Consider the following 24948-nt stretch of genomic DNA (forward strand, 5'->3'; position numbering starts at 1 on the left):
GTGGAATTAATCACCAAATTTATACAAAATAGGAAACATTTCTAATTAACCACAAACCCTAAAATAAATAAAATGCCAATTTTCTCTTCCAAATAGAAATTCGAAACAGTTACAAAAATCTTTATTAACTTTTGGAAAATGGATACCCGGGTTATATGAATGACGGTAAATTAAGGAGGGTATGCTCCAATGAAAGCAGTTTTATCCAATCATAATTTTACTTTCATAACATGAGAAAAAATTCAACTACAGTTTTGACGCAATTCATAATCATGCGTAATGATGCAATAAATACTTTTAAGAAAGACACACTTTTATCAACCTTATACGCTCCCTCACTCCCTCCGTGTTTATTTATAAAACAACAATCAATCAAATGCGTTGTGGTCGGCTAGTGGTAACTGTAATAATTTTGACTTTGGTTAGTGTGGTTTCTTATATGTTCTTGCGGAGATTGTTGTGTAAGTAAATTTTATGAGTTACATTAGATAGTTTACGCATAGGCCAAAACAAAAATGTATTCTTTGAAACCGGATATTGTTGTCAAAATGTAAGAAAGTAAACGAGCCGGCTAGTAATTGAGGGAAATATCTAATTTATCCTTCAAATTATCCTTATATTTTTCAAAAGCAATGTTTATTGTCTTCGATGTTTCCCTTAAATTTGCAAGCAATAAATATTAAAAATCTTTTTACCTCAATTTGCCGAGTCATCAGGTAGAATTTCAAAAGATACTTCTATGCAGGTTATTTTCTGGTTTTATTTTTTTTAACCTTCCGCCCCTAAAGGTTGTCGAAATTTTGACTTTTTGTAATTTTAAACGATTTTTGAATTAATATGTTACTTCTCTTGTATTTTGTGAATGTTTTATTTTGAATAGCGATATAATTTATTCATTAAGTAATATTTTTTTTAATTTCTAATATTGGTTTCTTCGATTTATTTATATACAGGAATCTGCTTCAAATTCTCAATATTGAAAAATCATAGTTTTAGTTATAGTTTACCTTATTCCATTTTTAAACTTTTTTACGAATTAAAATATTATTTCAATTACACTTTTGTTTACTAGCAGGATATAGATATAATGATTGCACTCTTTTATGTCAACTTTGATAAGTTATTTTTCTTCCATTGTGATCATGAATGAATAGGATTTCTTATCTGTTAAACCTCTATACTTTAAATCGCATTGCTGCGAACTATTTATTTCAAGCAGCACATCTAAATAAAATATCTTAAAAGTATTTTTAATAAATTTAAATTAATATTTAAAAGCAATAATAATTTTTTTAATATTTAGAATCTTTTTCTTAAGATGCGATTAAATTTATCATGTAGTGATGTAATATTGTGAAATACAAAATATTCTCTTTTAAGTGAATTGAATTTAATTATGTTGATATTTATTTATTGAAAGAATTGATAGAAATAAAATTTGTTCTGAAAAGTTTTGTAAGAGTTACTTTTAAGCATAAGAAAGTGAATGATAAACAATGTTAATGCACTGCTCTATTGTAAAAGATTTGGCTAAAATGTTGTTAAGTTTCTTAAATTGTATAAATGTGAATAATAATTTTAATGAAGAAATTATTATACATGAAATTAAATGCTTCATAATCAATTTCTTGTATAATTGGCAAACAAATTAACTGTAATTATCTGATGTTATTAAAGAATTTAATTTTTTATTAGAACTTCATTTCAATTCTTTTAAATTCATAAAATTTAGAGTTGAAATGTCCTTTATTTTTGAAAAAAATATTCATTTTTTTTATTTTATTTATTTTAAACTGTATTTTGTAATTGAAATATAATAAAATATCAAGCTAAAAAAAAAATATTGATTTTTTTTTTTTAAATTTTTCTTAACTGTTTTTATCATTGTGTCACAGTTTTTGAAATTAAGTCATTAATGATTGGCTCTTTTTCAGCAGCATCTTCACCAGGACTAGATAGTTTGTTCAGTTTCTCTGGTATTCTTTTTTGTTGTTGTTAAAGATTATTTATACATTAATTTGTTTTTATATAATTTATATCATAAATTTGGTTTTGAAAAGTTTTACAATTTTTTATAATTTTCTCATTAAATATTATATTGATTACATGAAATATAACCTATTTACATGTAGATTAGTCTCCATCAAAAAAAAAAAAAAAAAAAAGGCAATTATACTATATTTTGATATTCAAAGTGTAGAATCGGAGTTGAAAACGGTATATAATACCTAGAGTTTTATGATCTTTCAACCTAGGTATCTTTAAAAAAAAAAAAATATCTAAAAACAGTTTTTTTTTATTATTATCTAGAAAACAATTCTGCATTACACAGATTATATTAAAATATTAATTACAAATACAAGGTGGATTTTTAAAAAATTTAATGATTTTTCCTATTTATGTTTAAATAAAATTTTCTGTTAGATTTTATTCTATTACATTAAGAATTTAAAACTTATTGATATTATATCAGACCTTCCCCCTATTTCATTCAAAAGTTCAACATTCCATTTTTAAGCAATTACTACCCCTATTTTAGGCCAGGCTTCGTAATTTTGAAGTGTTATTGGGTCATGAGAACAACACCTTAGCTATGAACCCTTCCGAAAATTCCACACCATACCAGTAGGAGGACATTTAACTTCAACTCGCCTACATGGCATTGCTTCAGTGGAATCGGGTCTCGAAATTGGATCCCTACAGTTCCAAAGCCAATACTTTAAGACCAGGCCATCTTGCCCCTTTTATTAAAAAATTATATAATTTAAAGCTGACTTGGTGAAGTTATTCAAACTATATAGAATTTGCACATGGAAACAGAAATCGATTTGTGATGATTTTAAAATCCTATTTACTTTATTTGTGTGATTTAATAATGTGATATTTTTTTAAAAAGCAATGAAATAACATAAATGAACATTATTTAGTTACTGTACTAGTTTAATCCTTAATCAACCTTTTGCAATAAAGAAATTATATAAAAGTATTATTTATCCACTTATTTAGGGATGAAACTGTGATGCTTTCTGTCTGAAATATTTTGTCCTTTATTATTGGTCATAGTTTATAACTTCAAGAGTTTCAATATGGATCAAATTTACTTTAATTTCAGTATCTCATCAAGACTTTTTTTTTTTTTTCATTATTGTCACTTTTTATGCTTTATAAAAATAAACTGAATATTTGACCTCTCTCTATTTTTTTTTTTTTTTTCTTGCAGTTTGGCCTACAGAAAGCAAAGTTGTACCATTTGCAGCAAATATGGTTTGTATATATAAATTTGAAATTTTAAAAAAATTAGTAATTCTTTTTAAGGATCTGAATTATGTATGTATTGATGTGTTAGAATTCTAAAATTCTATTCTAAATGGACTTATGCAATGGCTGTGTAGTTTAAAATTTGTAAATATTCAAAATATTTTTTTTAATTTAAAGTGTATAAATTGTAATTAATTTTTTGAATGATTAGTAATTTTTAAATTTTGTTAGAATTATGCAAAATATTTTTACAAAGCAAAATTTGCAATTGACATTTAATAAATTCTGTTTATACAATTCTTTTCTGGTATAGTTTATTAAAATTTTAGGAATATAATGGGAAAACTTTTAATAAGCGAGTCTAGGTGATGCTGTAAAGATATATATAAATGTTCCTCTTGGGAGGGGGAGACCTCTCATTTGTGGATATTACCCTCTATAGCAAGCTATTCTTTTGAAATTCTTCAGAAATGATTTATAAGCTTCTTATTACAGTATCAGTAATTATGAATATTTTAAAATATGCACACACACACATATATAAACGCACTTTTAAAATATATGTTTATGAGCCTGAAAAATTTAGACACACGGTTTTAGCGTAACTTTTGTCACAGATATGTAAATTAAGAAAAATGAAAATCATTCCAATGTAATATAAATTGTAACTAAAAACTAAAATTAATAAACTATTATGCAAAAGAATATTTTATTTAAATCAATAAAATTTAAAATCTTAAATAAAAATTATAAAAAGTCTTATGCATGAAAAGATGTAGCATGCTTAATACACTGAACAAATTTCTGGCACGAAGTTACACTTTTCACATGAAGAAATGAGAGATGTTACTAAGTGGATATCCCCATCTGAGGACACTTAAAGAATATCTGCTTTGATTTGAATCTTGTACAAAACTTTGAATTACTGCATCAAGGACATTGAAAGATTATTATTGGTTTTTTTTTTTTTTTTTTTTTAAGAATTGTAATTGTTAAGAATCTTAAATAAATTCCCATATTGAAGTCAAATGATTTGGATATTTTAAATTTTAAATCATTCCTATAAAACAAGATGCTTCTTTTTTATCAATTTTTAGGGGGTTTAAAGTAAGTATTTTCTTAAAGAAAATTTTTAAATCTTCTCTTCTTTTTTTTTTTTTTGTGTGTGTGTGTGTGGTCACAGAAAAATGTTGAGACATTAACAAGACAGTTATTTTAATAAGGAAGAGAAAGTGTTTTAAAAGATTAAAATGTGGTATATTTATATTGTGTATTTTGTAGTGTTGTTGCATAATGTTTTTTTAAATTTTATTTAAATATATAATTTTTCTAATGGGTAGTTATGAATTTTCTAAATAATGAATTAAATTATTTTTAAATAAATTGAAATATGAATTTTTCTTTAATATGTTAAATTATTTTTTTAGACCACAGCTCCAGGAAATGCAGATTGGAAATCAGCTAAGTCAATCTATGACTTTTCAGCCATAGATATTGATGGCAATGTGGTATCCTTAGAGAAGTATAGGTAAGTCATTAATTAACATATGTTTTCAATTTAATGAAATATTTTTTAATATTAAGTAATTAATTGTGATGTATATCATTCCAGAAGAGAGGCACACACATTGTAATAATTTTTCATTTTAATGAAAATTATGTGTTCTCTTAAATTCTAAAACCATATAACTTTACCAAATTTTTAATTCACAAATTTTATTAAAATATATTTATTTTCATCCATTATTAATAATTGTATTAAAAATATGTTGAACTGTATTATTATAATAATTTTTATGAAGCTTTCTATATCTAAGCAAAAGAAGGAAACAGAGTAAATGAAAAATATGAAAGTTGTTATTTTGTGTTTCATTTGCATTTTTTTTTTTTTTTCATTGTATTGCCTCTGTCATTTCTGATGATTGCTTATTTCAATTTTACTACATAAATAATTAGATTATATTATTTTTAAATTATAGTACATTTCCAAAATGTACACAAAAGTTTAATGGTATTTTTAATTTATAGTAATTTTTATACTATATTTTAAAATATGTTTGTTAATTTTCAGAATATATGTTAAGAATAGTGATAAGAAAAGCTAATGGAAGTGAATTGAAAGATATAATAATATGAACAATTCTAAATCTTGGGATAAAATGTGATTGTCGGCTTTTCCTGTTGTATGCCTCCATATCTATTTTCAGAATCTGTTCAACTTTCATTCAACCTTATCTTTTTTTTTTTTTTTTTTTTTCCCTTCTTCTTTTTGTAATGCATGTTCTGAAATAAACATTCCTGTACTTCTAAAACTAACATACAAACTGAATATCATGTGATATGTGGGAATTTAATTATGTGTGATGAATAAAATCCCCTCCCCTCCTTGAACTTCTGTCAAACAACATTGTATTATTTGAGATATTTAGTTACATCTCAGAAATTAATGACTTTTGCAACTTAATTTATTTTTGACTTCTTAGGGTGAAAAATTTGACTTCATTTCTTTATCTGCAATATTTTAAAAGTGAATTTCCTTTCATCTAAACCTAACAACAATTTTGCTTTGTTTATATTTGCTTTCCAATGTGCCTATGGGGAAAATAGCTACTGCTATGTATTGTAACCAAGACTATGGATTTCATTTTAAGAAATGACATTTTAAACAAATAACTAAAAAATAAATATAAAATTGTGAAGTTAAATATATACTTAGTTTGTTGGAATTATTAATGTATCATTAAAAACCTCACTATTGATTTGAATATTTATAATTCTAGGTCTTTTGTTTCTTAAATTTTTTAAAATTTTCTCACATTTTTTCTAAACATATGTATCTAGCATTATCAACAATATATTGTCCAACAACATCGCAATGGTGGTCTATCAGGTAAATTTCGGCAACACCAAGTTGCTACTCTGTGAAAGCTATCTTCTTTAATGATCTGAATCAGTTCTACCAATAACAAGCAAAAGAATTCTAATAACACAGGTAGATAGCATAACATTAAAAGATTTGGCAAGTTGTTCCAATTATTGTTTTTAGGGGTTCTGTAATTGCAATGACGTAAGAAATGGATATTTATATGCATTTTCCCATTGATCCAGAAAAATTATAGTAAATAGTTTAAGAGGGTGTAAAAGCTTTTTGGACTTACGCTTTTAAATCACTCACTATGCCCAAATGCCATATTATAAGTACAACTAATATGTGCATCCTTTATTTCTGTAAACACAGTCTGTGTATTGCATATGTTGAAAGTGAGAGCTGGTTTTTCATCACTACTGATTAAAGTGGCCACGGTCATTCTAAAGTTCTGTTGGTTAAAAAAGAATCTAATATTCTTTTTTTTTTTTTAGATAAAAGTTTTAACATTTTTTTATTAGATTTTCCAAAATCAGGGGTGTTCTTTAAAAATAAACTGAAAATTAATAATTATGATGTTGATTCTGCAGAAGTCAATTAAACTTGTTCTTTTTTGTAATTGGTTATCAGATTTTGAAGGTTTTCTGTCCTAGTTACACATTTGAAATTAACCTCAATTTTATTATTCTCACCTCTGCCCCCTCTGCCTACTACTGGCTAATTGGGGAAAAAGAAAAAAAAGGTTTTAAGTTGAAAATTTTCCATATGCTGACATAAATTTATATTATTTTTTTTAACAGTGACCAAAATATACACTATTGAAATAATGAATTTTGTTATATATTGGTAGTTCCTTTTCAGAAAGCCATGAAAATGTTGATGAATCTTGTATACTATACTAACATCATGTTTCAAGTCATGAGATATAATACAGTGAAGTAAAATTATTTTCTTGCTGCTTGCATCCTTGCAGTAATTATGAAGGGGAGCATAGTACTTAAATCTGAGGTCTATTTGCAACTTCACAATACTCTCTTAACCCTTTCAGGGCAGGAGGCCTCTACTCTAGACATATGCACGCGAAGAAATCATCCCGCAGATGGGGATTTTGCATCACTATGCCTAACTTTGAAAAAAAAAATAGCAAAATAATAATAAAGTATAAATCTTAACATTGTCATATTTGCTACCTTTTTAGATTATTAGTTCATTCATAATACAAGCACATTCTTTCTCTGGAAAATCACATTTTTTTGTCATAATAAACTGAAACCAAGATTTTCCATTATAAAATGAGAAGTTACACGAAATACAACAGAACTGATGGTAAAACCCAAAAAGACAAGTTACGGTTACATAGTAATAACAAAAAAGAAAATTCAGTGTGACATCAAAAATGCAAATGATTTTATCAAATAGAAAGTTACTCAACTCAGCTCTGTTTATTTACATTACTCTTACCCCCCTCCCCTCCCCTCAACAGCTAATAGTAAAAACCAAATAATAATGAGTAAAATACCAAAGGCTAAATATGAGCAAATTGAATGTCAAGATACTAAAACTATATTTATTTCAAAAGTAATGGACTCAGGAAGCCATCTAGTGGCATTTTAAAATTGTTCCAGTTAAAAATGCACATATGCATCACCATCCATGAGTTGGTGATGCATATATGACACACCTGTCATAAAAGATTAATATAAAAGAGATGGGTACATATATGTGTGACAGTACTCTATAAGGCAGGCAATTGCATCTAATTCTTCCAAATTTGTCATAGATATACTTTCAAAGATAGCAATGTGTACTTGGAACATTTTTTTAAAAATTTTAATTAAAAATTAAACTATATTACTGTTTTTCTAGTTATTTATATTCATACATAGATAAGTCGAATGGCAGCTTTTGGTAGAAATATTGTGTTTCAATAGCATGTCTGTAAATTTGTGTCTGCTGGTTCAGATATTTATTCTTATTGACTATAATTCAAATTTATGGCACCTGCAATCAAAAAATGTTAATATAATTTCAGAATAGAGAAATAATAATACATCAAATCAAATATGCTTTTTAAATGGGTGTTACTTTTGTATTATTTAAAAAAAAATATAGCACAATATAGTTGGGTAAATTTCAACCTTGCACTGGTACCACTAATAAATAATGTTGTTTTTTAGGGGCCATGTTGCTTTAATTGTTAATGTGGCATCCAAGTGAGGTTTAACTTCCCAGAATTATAAGCAACTACAGGCTTTGCATGAAAAGTATGCAGAGTCTGAGGGCTTGAGAATTCTGGGATTTCCTTGCAATCAATTTGGAGGTCAGGTAAGATTGTTTTGTTTTACTGTTTCTTTCCTTCTCTCTCTCTCTCGATAATAAAATTTTAACAGTGCATAGCAAAACGGATGAAATTTTTGAAGTTTTAACTTTGATTTATTTCATCCCTGAGACATAATTTGTATAATTTTTTTCAATTTTATAATATTTGTATATTTAAATTTATTAAATTCCCGCCCTTTCATGGAGCATCGGACAATACATTTCAGAAAAAATTTGATTACAAAATTTCATAATAATGAATTAAGCATTGATTAAAAATTAAAAATGAATTTGATTAATTTTTCTGTTTAATTTATACATTTCAGTCATACCCTACACTTTTGATTTTACTTCCTAATTTCTGATGAAATTATTTAAGAAATTATTTTTATTATTTAGGGATTTATTATAAAACTAGGAATTTTAAATTGAATCCTGGTTTTCAAATGGCAACTTTGAGATTTATTCATAACTAACATGAGAAGTTCTTGGATATTCATTAACTCATTGACTTCGGCAACTAATGGAATATTATTATATCAAATTTTACTTTTGTGTGCCAATCAACATTAACTAACAGTTCCCCCCCCCCTTAATCCTGTGTAGGTTTATTTTCAATAAAAAAGAATACTTTTTTGAAATTGCTCTTTCAGGAACCTGGTTCTGAATCTCAAATCAAAGAGTTTATCAAACAATATAACGTCCAGTTTGATATGTTTAGTAAAATTGATGTCAATGGTGATAATACTCATCCATTGTGGTCTTATTTAAAAAAGAAGCAGGGTGGAACCTTCGGAAAGTAAGTTTCAGAAACATTTTCCCTCAATTTCTTTCTTATTTTAGCATTTTCTAAAGGTTTTACTTGGTTAAAACCTTTTTTTATAGAAAAAAAAGATTATATTGTAGTAGAACTTCAAGAAGTAGAATTTCTTATATAGTATTATGGCTGCAATAAGAATTATGTTTTATGCTTCGGTAGGTTGGGGATTTCATCTTTGATAAAATTATAATAAGAATAATGGATTCAGTTCCAATTTCCAGTCCTGGCATTATAAGAGTTTAACAACATACCTATTTAATTATACTATTTTCCCACTGTTTCTTTAAATTTTAATTTTAACTTATGTAACATTTTATCTACAGATATTTGGTTTATTATTTAAAAACATAAATATCCATTTGTACATTTTTTATCCCAACTGTAGGTACTAATGCATATCTAAAGTTAACTGTTTTAAAAAATAGGTGTTTATGTTCTGGGCTTTGTTCTTGAAATCTCCATATTTTGTATCTTCATAATAAAGAATCAAATAGCTGAACTTTAAGTGGAACTCCAGTGCACAGGAAATAATTTCATCATTCATATTACAACTAAAACAGTTAAAGCTAAATTGATTGTTGACTTTGAGGGCCTTTTTGTTTCTAGACATGTGCAATCTTACAATGGTCTGTGCTTGATCTTTTGGAAAGCAGATTTATTGATTGAAAATTTGAACTTTGCTTTTACTGAGAGTATCATTATTTTTCAGTAAATCAGACTTATTGAAAAAAACTATTGGAAATTTTTCAGACAGCTAAACATTTCTTTTCCTAATAATAATTTCTTCTTTAAGGTAGTTGGGAATTGTGTTTATTCTTTGTTTGTACTATCTGATTTCATCAACACTTATTGAAGTGACTCTCATTTTTTGTCAATTTATTGCAAAGCAAGCATGTGAAGAAAAAAAAAACTTTTAGTATTTATTCCTTTCTCACACATTTTGAATTAAAAAGATAATTTAAAACTGTATATCAATCACATCTACTAATGGATTTACTTTTAATCAATTATGTAAATTTAAAAAAAAATCTCTGATAAATTTTTAAAACCAAAATTATGATATCATAGTTCATTAAAATTAGTAAATTGATATTGTTTATTCATGCTACCTCAGTGTTTATTTGTTTGTTTTTTCTAACATATTAATGCTTTTTTCCCCTCCCACAGCTTCATAAAATGGAACTTCTCAAAGTTTCTCATTGATAAAAATGGCCAGCCTGTGAAGAGATATGCTCCAAATGTTGAACCAAATGTAAGAGAATTTTTCATTATATATTATACTGTTGTACTGATTACACATTTTTCATACTTGTAATGAAATTTGTCTAGTGTTTATTTTAAATTTGAACCTATATATCTGAAACAGTATAGCATGGAAATGCTTTAAATTTGATTTAATAGCCAAAATAAATATCTAAGAAATCTTTATTTGTCAATATTATAAATCTAATACAATATAGAAATTTATGGAATGTATGGAATATTTTTAAAGCTAAGCTCACCTGTAAAGTTTATAATAAATTAAACAAAAAATATAATTTAGAGTTACAAATTATCTACATGACAATGGAATATCGCATTACTGCATGCCTTTTTTTCCTAGACTGTTTTGGAATTGTTTAATTATAAACCAAAATTTCTATTCAGATGGTTTAAATATTCAGTCTTTTGTCTTTAACTTTTTAATCTCCACATTATTTCATTATAACATATACAAACGACCAAACAATATTTTTAAAAAATTACTTTTCTTTAAATTAAAACTTTTTTGTCATTGGCTTTGCTTGTAAATGTTTTATTAAATGTAAAGTTATTTGTATGTAAACTCAATGCAAACAGATAACTATATTGCTTAAGATAAACCTAAATAAAGCCTTCAGGCATTGGATTGTATTTATTTTTATTGTTCGAAGTTAAAAAGATGCTTCATTTGGGTTTGATATGTTTATTTCTTAATTAAAAATTCTGTTTTTGTTTTCCCATGAATATTAATAGCATGGCTTCTAATATATATATGAAACTATTTATCAATTTTTAATAGATTATCTTTTAACTTTTTTTTAACAAATGTTTATTTAATTATACATCTTAAAGTTCTGCTATGATCAAAACTTGTTTGTGATTCATTATTTTAGATTTGTATTTTAGTACATTTAAATGTATGAATTGTATATGTGTGAAATAATATATAAGTTGCTATAAAAAATTTCCAAAAGTGAAAAGCTGATTTATCCACTTCTTATATATAGTAAATTAATTTGAAAGTAACGTGCTAATCTATGTTAATACATGACTTTTGTTTTGAAGAGCTGAATATATATTTTCTGTTGCTGCCCTTTAATTTATTGTTTTCACAAATTATGAATTGAATGCAAAAATAAAATTAAAAAAAAAATCAAAATTCTTTTATCTTGTTATTTGTGTTTTGGAGTTGTGTTAACATTAGCACAGACAATGTGTATTGATGGGTTTGGTTCAAAATGAGAAAATTGTTAACTTTGTTAATTTTCTGAAATATAGTTTTCAGGTACAGATATTCACACTTCTCAAAGTGTTTAAAAATCTGGAATGTTAATGGAGCATGTAACTTAATCTAAAACTTGATCAGTTTTTTTAGCAACTAAAGTACTTTCAATAATGAATGAAGAAGTAGAAATTGTTAAGTTACTTTAAACATTCTTAAAATGAGAATGAGGTTATTTTTATCTGTGTTTTTTATTTTAAAAGAAATAAATAAGGTACATTTGACTGTATTTGGTTGTTTTTTATAATCTAGTTGAATAAAATATATTTGAATGAGTATATTGATAGTTTTGCAGGTAGTGCTATCCACATTTTCAATTAAAAAAACCAAAATAGTTTTATTTCCCATTTATGCAAAGCATTTTTAAGCAATTGACATTGAACAAAAATAAAGAAAAACACTTAAAAAGATCTTGTGCATTTTCTTTGCTCCTTGAAAGTGTTTATTTTGTAAAATATTTTAAGTAAAATGGATAAAATTAGGACAAGTATGATAAGAAAAAAAAAGGGGGGGAGTGTCAGTTTATTATTTTTCCTCTAACTTAGTGGTTAGTTATTATTATTATTATTTTTTAATATTTCTGTATTAATTAGAAAAGATAAGATTATCCTTGTATATGTATTTTTAACATAGACACATTATTGACTGATAAATTTTTTTTTCAGGCCATAGAACGAGACCTTCTGAAGTATTTCAAAGCCTAAAAAAGTCATGTATTCAGCAGTTTTCTTCTTTATAAATGGAGCTTGTTGATATTAAATGACAATATTCTCATAAACCATTATTTTGGCAGAGTAATATTTGATGTATGTATCAACATGCCTTTATTTTAAAAGAACAAAACTTGGTAGTACAGCATTTTTTGCACCATATTTATTGAAATATTTTTAAAGTGTGTTCATATAATATAATCATTATAATTTCTCTGGGATATTAATTAAAGCACCAAGATTTACTATATTTTAATTGTTTGTGTTTTCATAGTTGATTGTGGCAGCATATAGTATAGGGTGTATCTCCATTATTTGAAAAGAATTTGTAATAATGATATGACAACTTTCCTATAAACCTTTTAATAGGTTGGTTAAGTTTGATGAATACTTATTTACAATCTCTTTTCGAATACTGGAAAATATATCCTGTGCAGCTATTTAAAATGCTGTTTATTATGAATTATTTGAATGTTACAAATAAAGAATTTTCTTAAATTGTTTTGTTAATTTTTTTCTCCTCTTAATTGTTCACTAACAATTCTGAGCCGATATTTAAAATTATCTATATAACCTTCAGATTTGAAATCTTAACACATTATTGAACAGGGCTTTTAAGTAGAAACTGCCTTTTGTGGCTGGCAGTTTTTTCCCAAAAATGACAAAGGCTTCAAATATGGTCATTCTAAAAATTATTTTTTTCTAATATTTTTTGGGTTATTCATATTTAATAATTATAGCAAGCAATAATGTTCCATGGAGTTCTGAATTCCATGAAACATTGTCTCCAGCATCAGGAATATTATCCATATTTTCAGAGTCACTGTCAATCTGAAAGGTTTTCTGTCATTCTGTTTGTCTGAATTGGAACTATATTCTAAAAAGAACTTATATCTTCTGAATCATAAAAATAAAACACTTGGGCTGCCATAGTAAATAATTTTCACAACAAAATTCAACAAGATTTTTTTTTTTTTTTACTAAGAAAATCTTTGTAATGTGCTATCTAAAAAACTTTTAATGAGCATATGTGAAATTATTTAAGATCACTTGGAATTATACAGACTAAGAATTTCAAGTTCAAATATCACTTTAATCACAATTGTATAATAGTACATAACCAAAAGTAAATAATATCCTGTCAATTATGTTGGGCTATTGGAATCATTGAAGTCTTTGGTCTGTAGTATTTTGATTAGTTGTAACTATGGATATTGACATTTCCAAAATTTTGCATGGTAAAATAAGTTTGTTTTTGCGAAATAATGATTTATCAAGTGCTTGCATAAATTGATTAAATTAATAATGAAGCTGAGGCCTCTTCTTCTGATATACCATTAAAAAAAACTAGTAAACATTTTTAAATATTTGTAAATATTAAAAGTGTTTGTTTTTATAATGTGAATTTAATATGCCTCTATATATTTTAATTTCATGACTGCTTTAAGAGTGTTTTTATTATTAAGAAGAGCATAATTTTTATTGTTAAACAATAAAATATGTAAATGCAGTTATTCATTTGAAATTGTAAAAATAAAGCGGTACAACAAAGTACTAAATCCATTTTTTAAATTTCATAATGAGGAATGCAACATTCATTAAGTTCTCAATCATATGCCTGATCATTGATAAGCAAATAGCATTTATGTGTAGTTGTGTTCATTGCTAGTATATAATTTCAGCTTTGGATGTAGTGAAGGGAAAGTAAAATTGCTTTCTATAAAGGAATTTTGCATACAAGAAAAATTTCAAGTCATTCAAAATATAGGTATCCTTAATTTTATACTTTACTGCCACGAATTTTTGTCTTGTATACACTATATTATCCAATTAAGCATATTTGTTCATGAAATCTTGGGTGGTTTACAAAAGTGTTTCATTACAAATAATCAGCTTAACAAACTTCTGTGAAATGAGCAGATCATATTGCATTCAATGGAAAAATAAAAGAGTAAAGAATAAAAATCCAAGTAATAATAAAAGAGTGTTTACCATGCTTTGAAGATGTTTAAAACTTCTGGAAGAGTAGAAAAAGTGCTTTCCTCTACTAGTGAATTTATGTTCTACAGCAGCAGCAGTTCTGATCTGTATCCACTATAGCTTGCATAATTGAAAAACACTCATTATCAAGTCAAACAATCAACAAAATTATAAACATTCCTTTGCTATAATCATCCATGTGAAATTGCTTGTGAGGTACAACTACAGACACCAATTCATTCAATTTTACCTCCAGTGCCATGTATCTTAGCACAACTAAGGTTTCTAGCTTATATGATGCTTTTCATTAGAGATCTGAATTTTCATCAAATATGACAATAGTAATTCCCTCGATATTATATTTATTTAGCACTCCAGCCTTACTAGTTTTATTTAATATTAGTTTTGAATTCCTGAAAAAGTTTAACCAGTTACTTTTAAACATTTTTATATTGTAGTATTTTTATGCTAACGGTTTTCAGGATTGAATATGTCATCTAAAATCTGATAAAACACCTCATTTCATTTTTTTGAGTAACTTGGAATAATCATACTGGGCTCTAACTGAATAAATTGAAATAATATATTCTAGACACATTTTTTTTTTTTTTTTTTTTTTAAGATTTAAACTCCCATTTATTGGCTTGTGAGAGGGTAGCTAAGATATAATTTTTACCTCCCCCCCCCCACCTTAAAATATAAGAAGTTATAAAACATATGTCTTCCCATTTTGATAGTGTGGAAATCTGGAGAAGGCGTGCTTGCTCGGGTACCCCTTCTCTTCTGACAGAGGTTCAAGGTTACAAAATTCGTCACAAATTAGTCATTATTCGTCAATATTAAACAGAATAGTGTTGACTTTTGAAATAATGATTTATTAGAACATGAATAAAGTCCATGAAATAAAAGAAACTTGGCTCCAGATCATTTCGAAGAAGAATATATTCATTTAATCGTTTTAAAAGTCATTCTATGAAATTCATTATTTTATTTTATTTGATACTTTTTTGCAAAACTTATTGAATTGAAATAGCTTCTATCATAACTTACTCAAAACTAATGTAAATTTTAAAAAAAAGAACGGACAATTTTTAAAAAGAGAGATTACAATCAAAAATAGTGAACTTTTGTGATTTTATGTATAATATTTAAATTTCAGAATTAAAGTATATCAGGAAACGGATGAAAAATCGGATTACAAAATTCCAGTTTTTCAAACATAAAGAAGTCAAGTTAAATAAAAGTAGGAAACACAGGAATTTGGCTTATTCCATAGTAGTAACACACTACTATGAACACATTGAAGTTTATGAAATACATTGAAAGTCTATGAAACACACTGAAGTTTATAAAATTCTAAATCAGAATCTTCACTATTCTTATGGGCCCTATTACGTTAACACAAAAAGTGCTCATCCGGAAAGGATAGAAAAATGCGAACTTTTTAAATTGTTTTTATTTATTTACTTTGTATTAATTTTTAAACAACAGTTTTTTTTTTTTTTTTTTTTTTTTTTTTTTACAAATGGCAAACTGTAACATATTACAATTTGCGAGATTAACTTGATTTGTATTTGATTCATGTAGTTAGACTTTCTCTTTTAAATATTTACTTGCGTGCACAATGGTCAGATCTCTCTCTAACGATTCACCTGTGGAAGAATAACAGCGCTTGTTAAAAAGAAAAAAAATAACACGCGTAAAAAAAATTATTTCTTAAGGAAACACACTTAAATTTGGATATTAAATCGAAGGATAAGGATATTTTATGGGGGCATGCAAAATTTCAGCTCAATTCTTTTTTTGTAGTTTTTCCTTTGCATTACATTTTTTGTTTTGTCTCTGAAACGGTGCTCTTAGGGTCGCATTCAGAAATTTCAAAACATAGATATCATTTTATTTGGCATTTAAATGTAATTGATCATGCATTTCGCACTTTAAATATCATTTTCCACATTGTTATAATGTAAAAATTGATTTAAAAATTTCCTCAGTTGCAAAAATATGAAATCAAAGTAATGTGTGCGTTTAATAGTCGCTGGTTTTAAATATGGAGGGTCGTGTTTACCTTTGTGGAAAGCTAAAATTCTTAGTTATCAAATGCAACTTATAGAACATAAGAAATTATTGAAAAATGAGAAATTTTTCTCCTAATAAATACTTTATAGGATCGTAACTATTTAATTTTTCAAACATACAGACAAAAATATTTCTTTTTATAGTTAATGAATAACGAATTCCATTTTCTGTAACAAGAAAAGGACCATTTTTGTTTGCTTAAATTTATTGATGTTTGTTTATGTGTTCAACATTTCTTGCAAAAGTCACATAAAATTATTGTAATTATAATATTGTTTGTAATCATAAATGGCATTTTAAAAAATTAAGGCATCAAAACTTTATTAGATAACAGTATTGGTGTTACTTTATAAACGCAAAATATTTCTTGCCTTCATTCACTATAAATTCGAAACAAAGAATTTCAAATATTTTTTATGATTCACAAAGTATGGTTGATATGCTTAATTAATTGATTAATTAAGCATATCAATTGATCAATTAATTAATTAATTGATATATTTAATATCAGCCTTAATGTTTAAATAAAAGTAGAAGAGGATAAAAAAAAATTTAAACAATATATTTCAGTTTACATGAATATTGAATATTTCTTTGAGGAAGAGAAATTAAAGTTCTCTCAGAAATTTTCACTGCAAATACACTCATGTCCAAAATTAAGGTCACAAAAATGTTTCTCATAGCAATTCTAAATGGCTACCAGTAAAATTTAAATAAATTATATTTTATATATTGTGAAGGACCGGTAACACGATATTAACTTTTGTTGTGGGAAAAAATGTTGTTTAGCATTAGTTTTTGAGGAACTACTGAAATTAGACCATTTAGGCATCTGGGATTTTTGCCTGCAATTTTGTGAATATTGCATTAAAACAAAAAATTTAACCTGTTTCCAGTGAGAATGAGTTCTCATAATCGTTTAGACGATTCCTTGAGATGGAGAGCCGTTGGCAGGCTTGAAGCTGGGCAGTCTCAAGCGGAGGTGGCTCGATGGTTACAAGTGGCACCGAAAGTGGTATCCAGGTTTTGGAATCAATTCCAAACAAGTGGTACTGTAACCAGGAAGGCCGGCCAAGGCCATCACAGAGCAACGACGCCTGCACAGGATCGCTATTTGGCATTAAGCGCACGACGGCATAGGCTGACAACGGCTCCTCAACTTGCTAGTGACCTTGCTGCTGCGTCTGGAATAAGAATTGCGAGACAAACAGTATACAGACGTCTAGCAGAGAGGACCCTTTATGCCCAGCGACCAGTTGAGTGCGTCCCTTTGACTGCATCCAACAGAAAAGCCCGGTTGTTGTGGTGCCGAACACATCAGTCTTGGTCACAGCAAGAATGGGGGCGTGTTCTTTTCAGTGATGAGTCGAGATTTACCATACTGAGAGACACTCGTCGAATCTTCATCTGGAGAGAGTGAGAAGCTCGTATCATCCCCCCTACGTAAAAGAAATCGACAGATTTGGTGGCAGAGGAATCCTTGTCTGAGGTGGCATAGTGTTGGGCAGTGGTACACCAACGCACGTCTTCGATGCGGGTACTGTCAATACACATCGCTATAGGGATGAGATCCTTGAAGCCTATGTGAGGTTGTTCCGGGGTGCTTTTGGCACAGACTTCATGTTTATGGACGATAACGCGAGTTTACACAGAGCCCAGATCTCTGAGGATTTTCTTGTGGAAGAGGATATTCGACGTATGGACTGGCCATTCAGGTTTCCGGATTCCAATCCTATTGAACATGTTTGGGATGGTCTCGGAAGAGCCATTGCACAGCGTGACCCCCCTCCTAATACCCTCCAAGAGTTAAAAGCCGCGCTTTTGGAAAAATGGGCTTTGTTGCCCCAAGCATTTATTGACACCCTCGTAAACAGTATGAAAGCTCGTTGCGAAGCCTGTATAGCAGTACACGGTGGTCACACTCCATATTAGACAAGCTTTTCCCGAGATAAATGCTTTATCTCTGATTCATAATGTAACACTTTTTTATGTACCCTGTTTCTTAATTCCCAATTAAAATCTTTTCCATGTTGTTATGTGTTTATGTTCTTTCTTCCATTGTAGTGTACCTCTGAGCCAAATTCCGTAGCAACACAGTGAATAGTTTCTCATTTTTCGCAGATTTTATGTTTGTGACCTTAATTTTGGACACCAGTGTAATTGATCATGCACGAAGTAGCAAGGTAATTCAACAAGGTAAGGTTTTACCATGTAGGATGAAATTTTAAGGATGCTTTAAAAGTAGTCGAAAATAAAAAAAAAAAAAAAAAAAAATGAAAATAAAAAAATTATGACTACCATTCACAGAACATATAAGTTTGCATATACAAATATTGAAACAACCCCTTAACAGAAAATATAATTTGTCTCTCGATATAATCATGGCATATCAACCAAAATGTATACTCCAATTAATTTTTCTATGTAGAATCTATTCATAACATCACACACAAAAAAATTTTGTCATTGGAAATGTCAAAGCCTTTTACCGTTTTAAATATGTAGACAATCCCCTAAGGACATTTTTAGCACATCTTTTAGTATACTTTACTAGTTTTAAAGTGACATTTTTAGTCTTTATATATGATGATCGGCAACAAAAAGGGGGTGGCTACTTTTTTCCTCCGCAACTGTAACAGTAGTTGCTCCAACTAATCTCACTTGATCCAACGTAGTTACCCAAGTTGAAGAATCAAGGATTAAAACAAACAAGTGTTATTACTAAAAGGCCACCCTTTAAAATATTAGCCGTTGTCTGTCGATACTACATAACTATAATCATCGTATGAGAAAGCGTGCATTGCCGCTGGTATCTGCAGATGCCGTTTAGGCCAATTTTATTACTCCGTGAGATATTTAAATAATTCACTTTTATTGGAGCTTCAGTTTCTTGTCTAAAAAATGGCATCTAAAACGTGGAACTAAAATGTTATTTTTTTTTCTCTATATGCATGTTGTAATATTTCTGCAAACTATGATGTTCATTCAATAAATGAATTTTGATCTAATTTATTCATTAATTGAATAATCCGCGAGCCTGAATGAATTCAGGCTCGCGGCCTGAATGAATACACTTCAGTCTACAAATGATTAAATAAAAAGATCGCCAACTGAAATTTGAACTAAAATTTTATCTTCTACAGTTTAACGATGAGTATTTGTATCAACATTAGTAGTGTTTCTACAATGATGTTTATTAAACAAATTAATTTTGTTCTATTTTCTTCAATCATAGGATTTATCCTCAAATCTAAACTGACTTTTCACTTCAGTCTAACAAAAACAGTTAATTTTTGAAGTTCCGAATGTATTTGACTAGTGACCGAGTGTCTCTAATTTTGTTAAACCTCTTCTTCATGTGCCCCAAATCAGCTCTATTTCAAGAAGAATCTTCATTTAATTATTGTAACCAATGAAAAAGTTATTTTATCTGGAAGAAATGTTTTAATATAAATAGGCAGTTTTAATGTATTTTGTTATTTTGACAACCATGTTTCTAACATTTGGGTACAGTTCAGTGACAGGTATAAAACACTAACATGGCGAAAAAATATACTAACTCACTAGAGAGCATATCCACTTATGGAATTAAAATAACAGCTATAGCAGAATATATATAGAAACAATGCATACTCTTTCTAAACAACCGGAATCTAATAATACGTTTAATCTTACTAAATGGGTAAACCATTTAACAAAAAAGCCTTTCATTTTGCTGGATATTTTAAATCATATCCAACAATGTCAATTCATTTATTAAATTTGTACATTAAAATTGAAACAGAGAAAATAATCAGTGATTTATGATACCAGATTAATATTCTATGACAAATGCACTGAATTGTTTGGTATTATTTTAAAACAAAATACATTTTCGACTCTTTTTAGATTAAATTATCAATTTATTAATGCAAACTAAACCAAGCACAATTATTATTATTTGAATTTTTTTTAATATTGGAAAATATAGCAATAATTTCTCACATTATTAATTAAATAAGAATAGAAATTTTTTTAAAGAACGATTATTTCGAACATGCATCTTTTTATAAAAAGAAATATTTCCACTGGAATTTAGAGTGGATAGTATCCAGAAATGGAATACACGATCAATTGTTGATTTCTCTTCTGTAAAATATTTTTTGTATAATTTAAAATGTGACAATGGGGAAAATTCTTTTTCATTTATTACTTTATATAGAAAACATTCTGTATAAGCTAAATTTATCTCTATTGACAGACACATATATACCAAAAATTTGATCCCAATTACATCATAGCTATTTTATTTTTGTTGCGAATCTATTTCAATTTAGATGATAATAATATTATGAATCCCTTTTAGTCGTGTCTTTGTAACATGTTACCTCAGCAAATACAAGATACGAAATGAATTCCTGTTTTAAATTGATTTTACACATTTGTCATATGAATCGACACATTTCAACATATAATCATATGTACGGGAAATCAAAGTTTATTTTATAGATCGTGAAAGTAAAAGAACTGAGAAAATTAATTTACCACAATTAAAATGTTTTATTCCAAAACAGCAGGATACAAATTGGAAGATGTTTAATTGACAATTTTTATATATCAACCACCAATCTCCCAGCGCAACTTAAAATGATAAAGTTTTTTAATTAATATTTGTCAGTTATCCGATATTTGTTATATTAATTATAATATAAATATGCTCTACAAATTCCGTATTTGATAGCAATTGTAAATCAATAGTTTAATATTATATAACCATTAGGTTATAATTATCATACTTAAATTCACAAGAAAAAATTGTTGCGCTGAATCTGATAAATGGGTTTTCTAAGGCATCGAGTTAAAAACTGAAATTTGAATCATATAAATATGGTCATTAATTCAAGGATGACCCAGTGTCTGTTGGATGTATTTTGTGAAATTTTCTTTTAAAACCGTTTTTCATTCTTTTTAACTACAGATTACTCCAGCCTCTTTTTTCTGATTTAACCTGAAATTATCACTAACAAAAAAAAAATATTATAATCAGATTTTAATTTGATTGCACAGTAACATAGAGAGCGGTGGAGTAAGAGAGGTATACATGCCCCGGGCATCAGTCTTAAGGGATGCCTTGGGGGACAAAACATGAGTGAAATTATACTTATTTTCAAAATACGATGAAGTTGATTAGAAATTAGTTCTTCCCAAATCAATGATGATGGCAAGAGGCGAAATAATCATATCATGTCCAAGCGCTATTCACCTTCGCTACGCCAGTGTGTTTGCATGTATGAACTGCATTAACTGAAAGCGAACTGAGTTTCGATTATAATTTTAAAACTTTTTGAAAAATATTTACCTCGGTTATTCAATGTGTTGTTTACTTTTGTTATTATTTATTTATTGCCATAATTTATTTTCAGCGATTTGTAAGTTGTATTTTGAAAAATAATAAAAATTCCCTTAGCATACACTCTGCGAAAAATCTTGGTCTTGTAAATTATGCTTTTTTTTTAAAACCTTCTTTTTCATTTCCTCGTACATGCAATATGTAAAAAATATATAGTAATCGTCAAAAAATTAGAACTCGAGATTTTGACAAATCTCCACTTTTCAGACCTTCCTGAGTTCTAAGGGGTGGGTTCAATGCTTTAATGGGCTCTGGCTTTCTGTTTTCACATTTGCAATAAGACTATACTAAGTTTACAGAAGGCTAGTTCAATTATTGCAAATACATTTTGTGGAAAAAAAAGTTTGTATGATAAAGCCTTATATATTTACAATTACAATACAAAGACTGTCTACCATGGAAGAATTAAAACCTTATTGACTGTAGGATCGCGTGTGAATGTCAAAATGCTTACATGTAGACAGACAACGGTTAACAGTTATCATTCATTTATCACAGAGAGAAAGTAAATGCATCAATAACCTTCAGTTGATAAATAATTTGCCAGTTACATTTGGTTTGAAAATGATAAGTTCTAGATTAATTTTTCATGAATGAAATTACACTACATTTTAATTCATTCTGTTTATTATGAATTTTTATCTGGAGTTTGTATAGTGAAGTGTATTATATTTTATGTTTGCATTATTCTGTAGAATAATTTATAGTTGTTGAGGATTCCAGTTGTAACTGCAATAGTTGAGAAATTCTACATTTGAATACCAATTTTTGATATATTTTTTGATCGATTATTTCTAGCTGTTGCGGAAATTAATTTTTTTAGATAAAATGTATGTATTAGTAAACATATGTTGTAAATAATTATGTATTACTGTGAGAATATATTTTGCATAAAGTATATGATTGTATATGAATTATTGTGGATGTATTTGTATATCAATGAAAGATCAATAAAGCTGATATTTTTTAAAGAAATGTTGTCTTTTTGTCATCAAATAGATATGTACTGCTATTTATTTTAAACATTAATAAATGTCTCCTGAAAACTTATATCAAAAAATAGTTACATTAATTCTTCAAATGTAATTTACTTTTGGCATCTCCAAAATTTATTTTATAAAAACGGAAATATCTTCATTTTAACTCACAATTTAGACTTGTTTTATTTTAAAATTTCTTTTATGAGGCTTTCAGTTTCATTTAATGTATACAGTAACTTCCCGTATTTAATAGCCAAATACAAATGAAAAATCTGAAACGACAAATCATTGACCATTTGAAAAGTTTCGAACTTCGAAATTGCCATGGTAATTCTAAAATTCATTTGATTAATTTTCATAAATTAAAAGAAAAGAATTAATTTTATCTCTCACATTTTCACTAAAGTCTGTCCACATCACGACTATTAATTAAACACACGAATTAAACTTCGAGCTTTTTTTTTTCCATCTTAGTTAAGAACATTTTCGATCTCTCTCTGACAATTCGGAATTCAGCAAACTAATGCGTTTTGTTTCGTTTTATCTCAGCCAATTGTGATTCGGATGACTAATGATTTCACTATATACCGTCGACTTCTCTGCTCCCATTGGTTCAAAACAAAAGCTGCGACCATTAGGGTTCTTCCTCATCCGGTGTCTCGTTGATCTCTTTGAGCACTGATCCCGGTTGCAGTTACACTATTCCATCGAGCACTGTGCCTTGTGCTACGAGCCGACCGATCATTTCCCTCCCGGCCAGGTGAAACGATCTTGTACTTCCGGCTCTGGCAACGACTGACTCGAAGATGGATGACGCTTTGTTCTACACACATTAGCCTTATCAGGACTCACAATGCCACTGGATAATTAGTTGTCGGGTTGAGTCTTGTTGCTTGTCGAGAGTTCTGATTACAGTTCGGTAACGACAGAATCCGGATCTATTCCTATTTGAAATATATCGCTGTTTCGGAGAACATTAAGTTTAACATTCTTGCATAAACCGATTGATCATTAGCATGCAAGAAAATGTTGAAGGTACTATGCTGTACTTCGATCAAGTAATGTGATGCTTCAAGTTTATTGGTGTTCATTACACTGACATTTATTTGGCCATGGAAATGTCAATTAATCACAAATAAATAGAATATTATAATTAGCAAATGCTAGTAAAAGCAAATATCAAGAATCTTCTTTCGGAATCTGAGCAAAATATTCAGCTTTCGTTTTCTTTTTTACATTTGAAAGAATTATATAATCTAGACAATATAATTTTAAAATAACACCCAAGGGAAAGATACATAACAACCATACATAAATGTAATAATTTCTAATTATCTAGGTTCTAAAATAATTTTCCAATCATTCGAATCCCTGCTTCGGGGTAGCTTTAACTTCTGAATTGCACGGGCTATTATTTATTTATTTTTTCCATAGAAACATGCACTGTGCCGACAAATTCCTTTCTGAAATTATACAGGCTCAAAATACTTTCTCTCGCTCTATTTTTCCTGATTTCTGTCTTCCTATTCAGTATACTGCACCATGCTCCTCATGGCCTTAAAAGAAATAATGTTAACAGATTTTTAAAATGAACTATTTTTAAAGAAGAATTTTTTATTGAATAATAAAAATCATTAAAACCTGTTCCTTCAAAGAATATTTGACATTTATTTTAATAAGCTTTTTTCAACTTTAAAGTTTAAATAAAACTGCGCTGTCATTAATTAACTTTCTGTTGTCATTAGTTGTGCATAGACAAATGCCCAATAATACGATTTAAGAATTTATTTAGTGAAAAGCGTGAACATAATAAAATTGGTTGCATTTTCTGATGACAAACGATTGAAAAAGCGACTTTGATAGAGAACAATTATAAACTAAAAAATTTTGGCAATATTGAAAAATAAATTCGTTATTTTTTACAAATTTTAATTTTATTGAAAATAAAATTTATTACAAATACTGATTTTATTGAAATTATTACAAATATTTATTTTATTGAATCAAAAGACGAACGAATTTT

The 24948-nt window shown here is 27.8% G+C and overlaps 1 protein-coding gene across 4 annotated transcripts; it reads left to right on the plus strand.

The window, feature by feature from the left end:
• Positions 1 to 289: 289 nt before the first annotated feature.
• On the plus strand, positions 290 to 12995 carry LOC129963237 (phospholipid hydroperoxide glutathione peroxidase-like). 4 transcript variants are annotated; one of them, XM_056077450.1, is made up of 8 exons: positions 290 to 461; positions 1935 to 1976; positions 3221 to 3264; positions 4686 to 4786; positions 8302 to 8449; positions 9097 to 9242; positions 10431 to 10515; positions 12453 to 12995. In XM_056077450.1, exons 1-8 carry the CDS (start codon positions 377 to 379, stop codon positions 12489 to 12491), a joined length of 690 nt encoding a protein of 229 aa, XP_055933425.1. In that variant the 5' UTR covers positions 290 to 376; the 3' UTR covers positions 12492 to 12995. The 4 variants fall into 4 exon arrangements, with proteins under 4 accessions (XP_055933425.1, XP_055933427.1, XP_055933428.1 ...); XM_056077452.1 differs by having other exon boundaries at positions 1938 to 1976; XM_056077454.1 differs by lacking the exon at positions 290 to 461 and adding an exon at positions 1229 to 1244.
• The last annotated feature ends 11953 nt before the right edge of the window (positions 12996 to 24948 follow it).

This window comes from Argiope bruennichi, chromosome 3 (genome assembly GCF_947563725.1).
Source record: "Argiope bruennichi chromosome 3, qqArgBrue1.1, whole genome shotgun sequence".
In the NCBI taxonomy this organism is placed as follows: domain Eukaryota; kingdom Metazoa; phylum Arthropoda; class Arachnida; order Araneae; family Araneidae; genus Argiope; species Argiope bruennichi.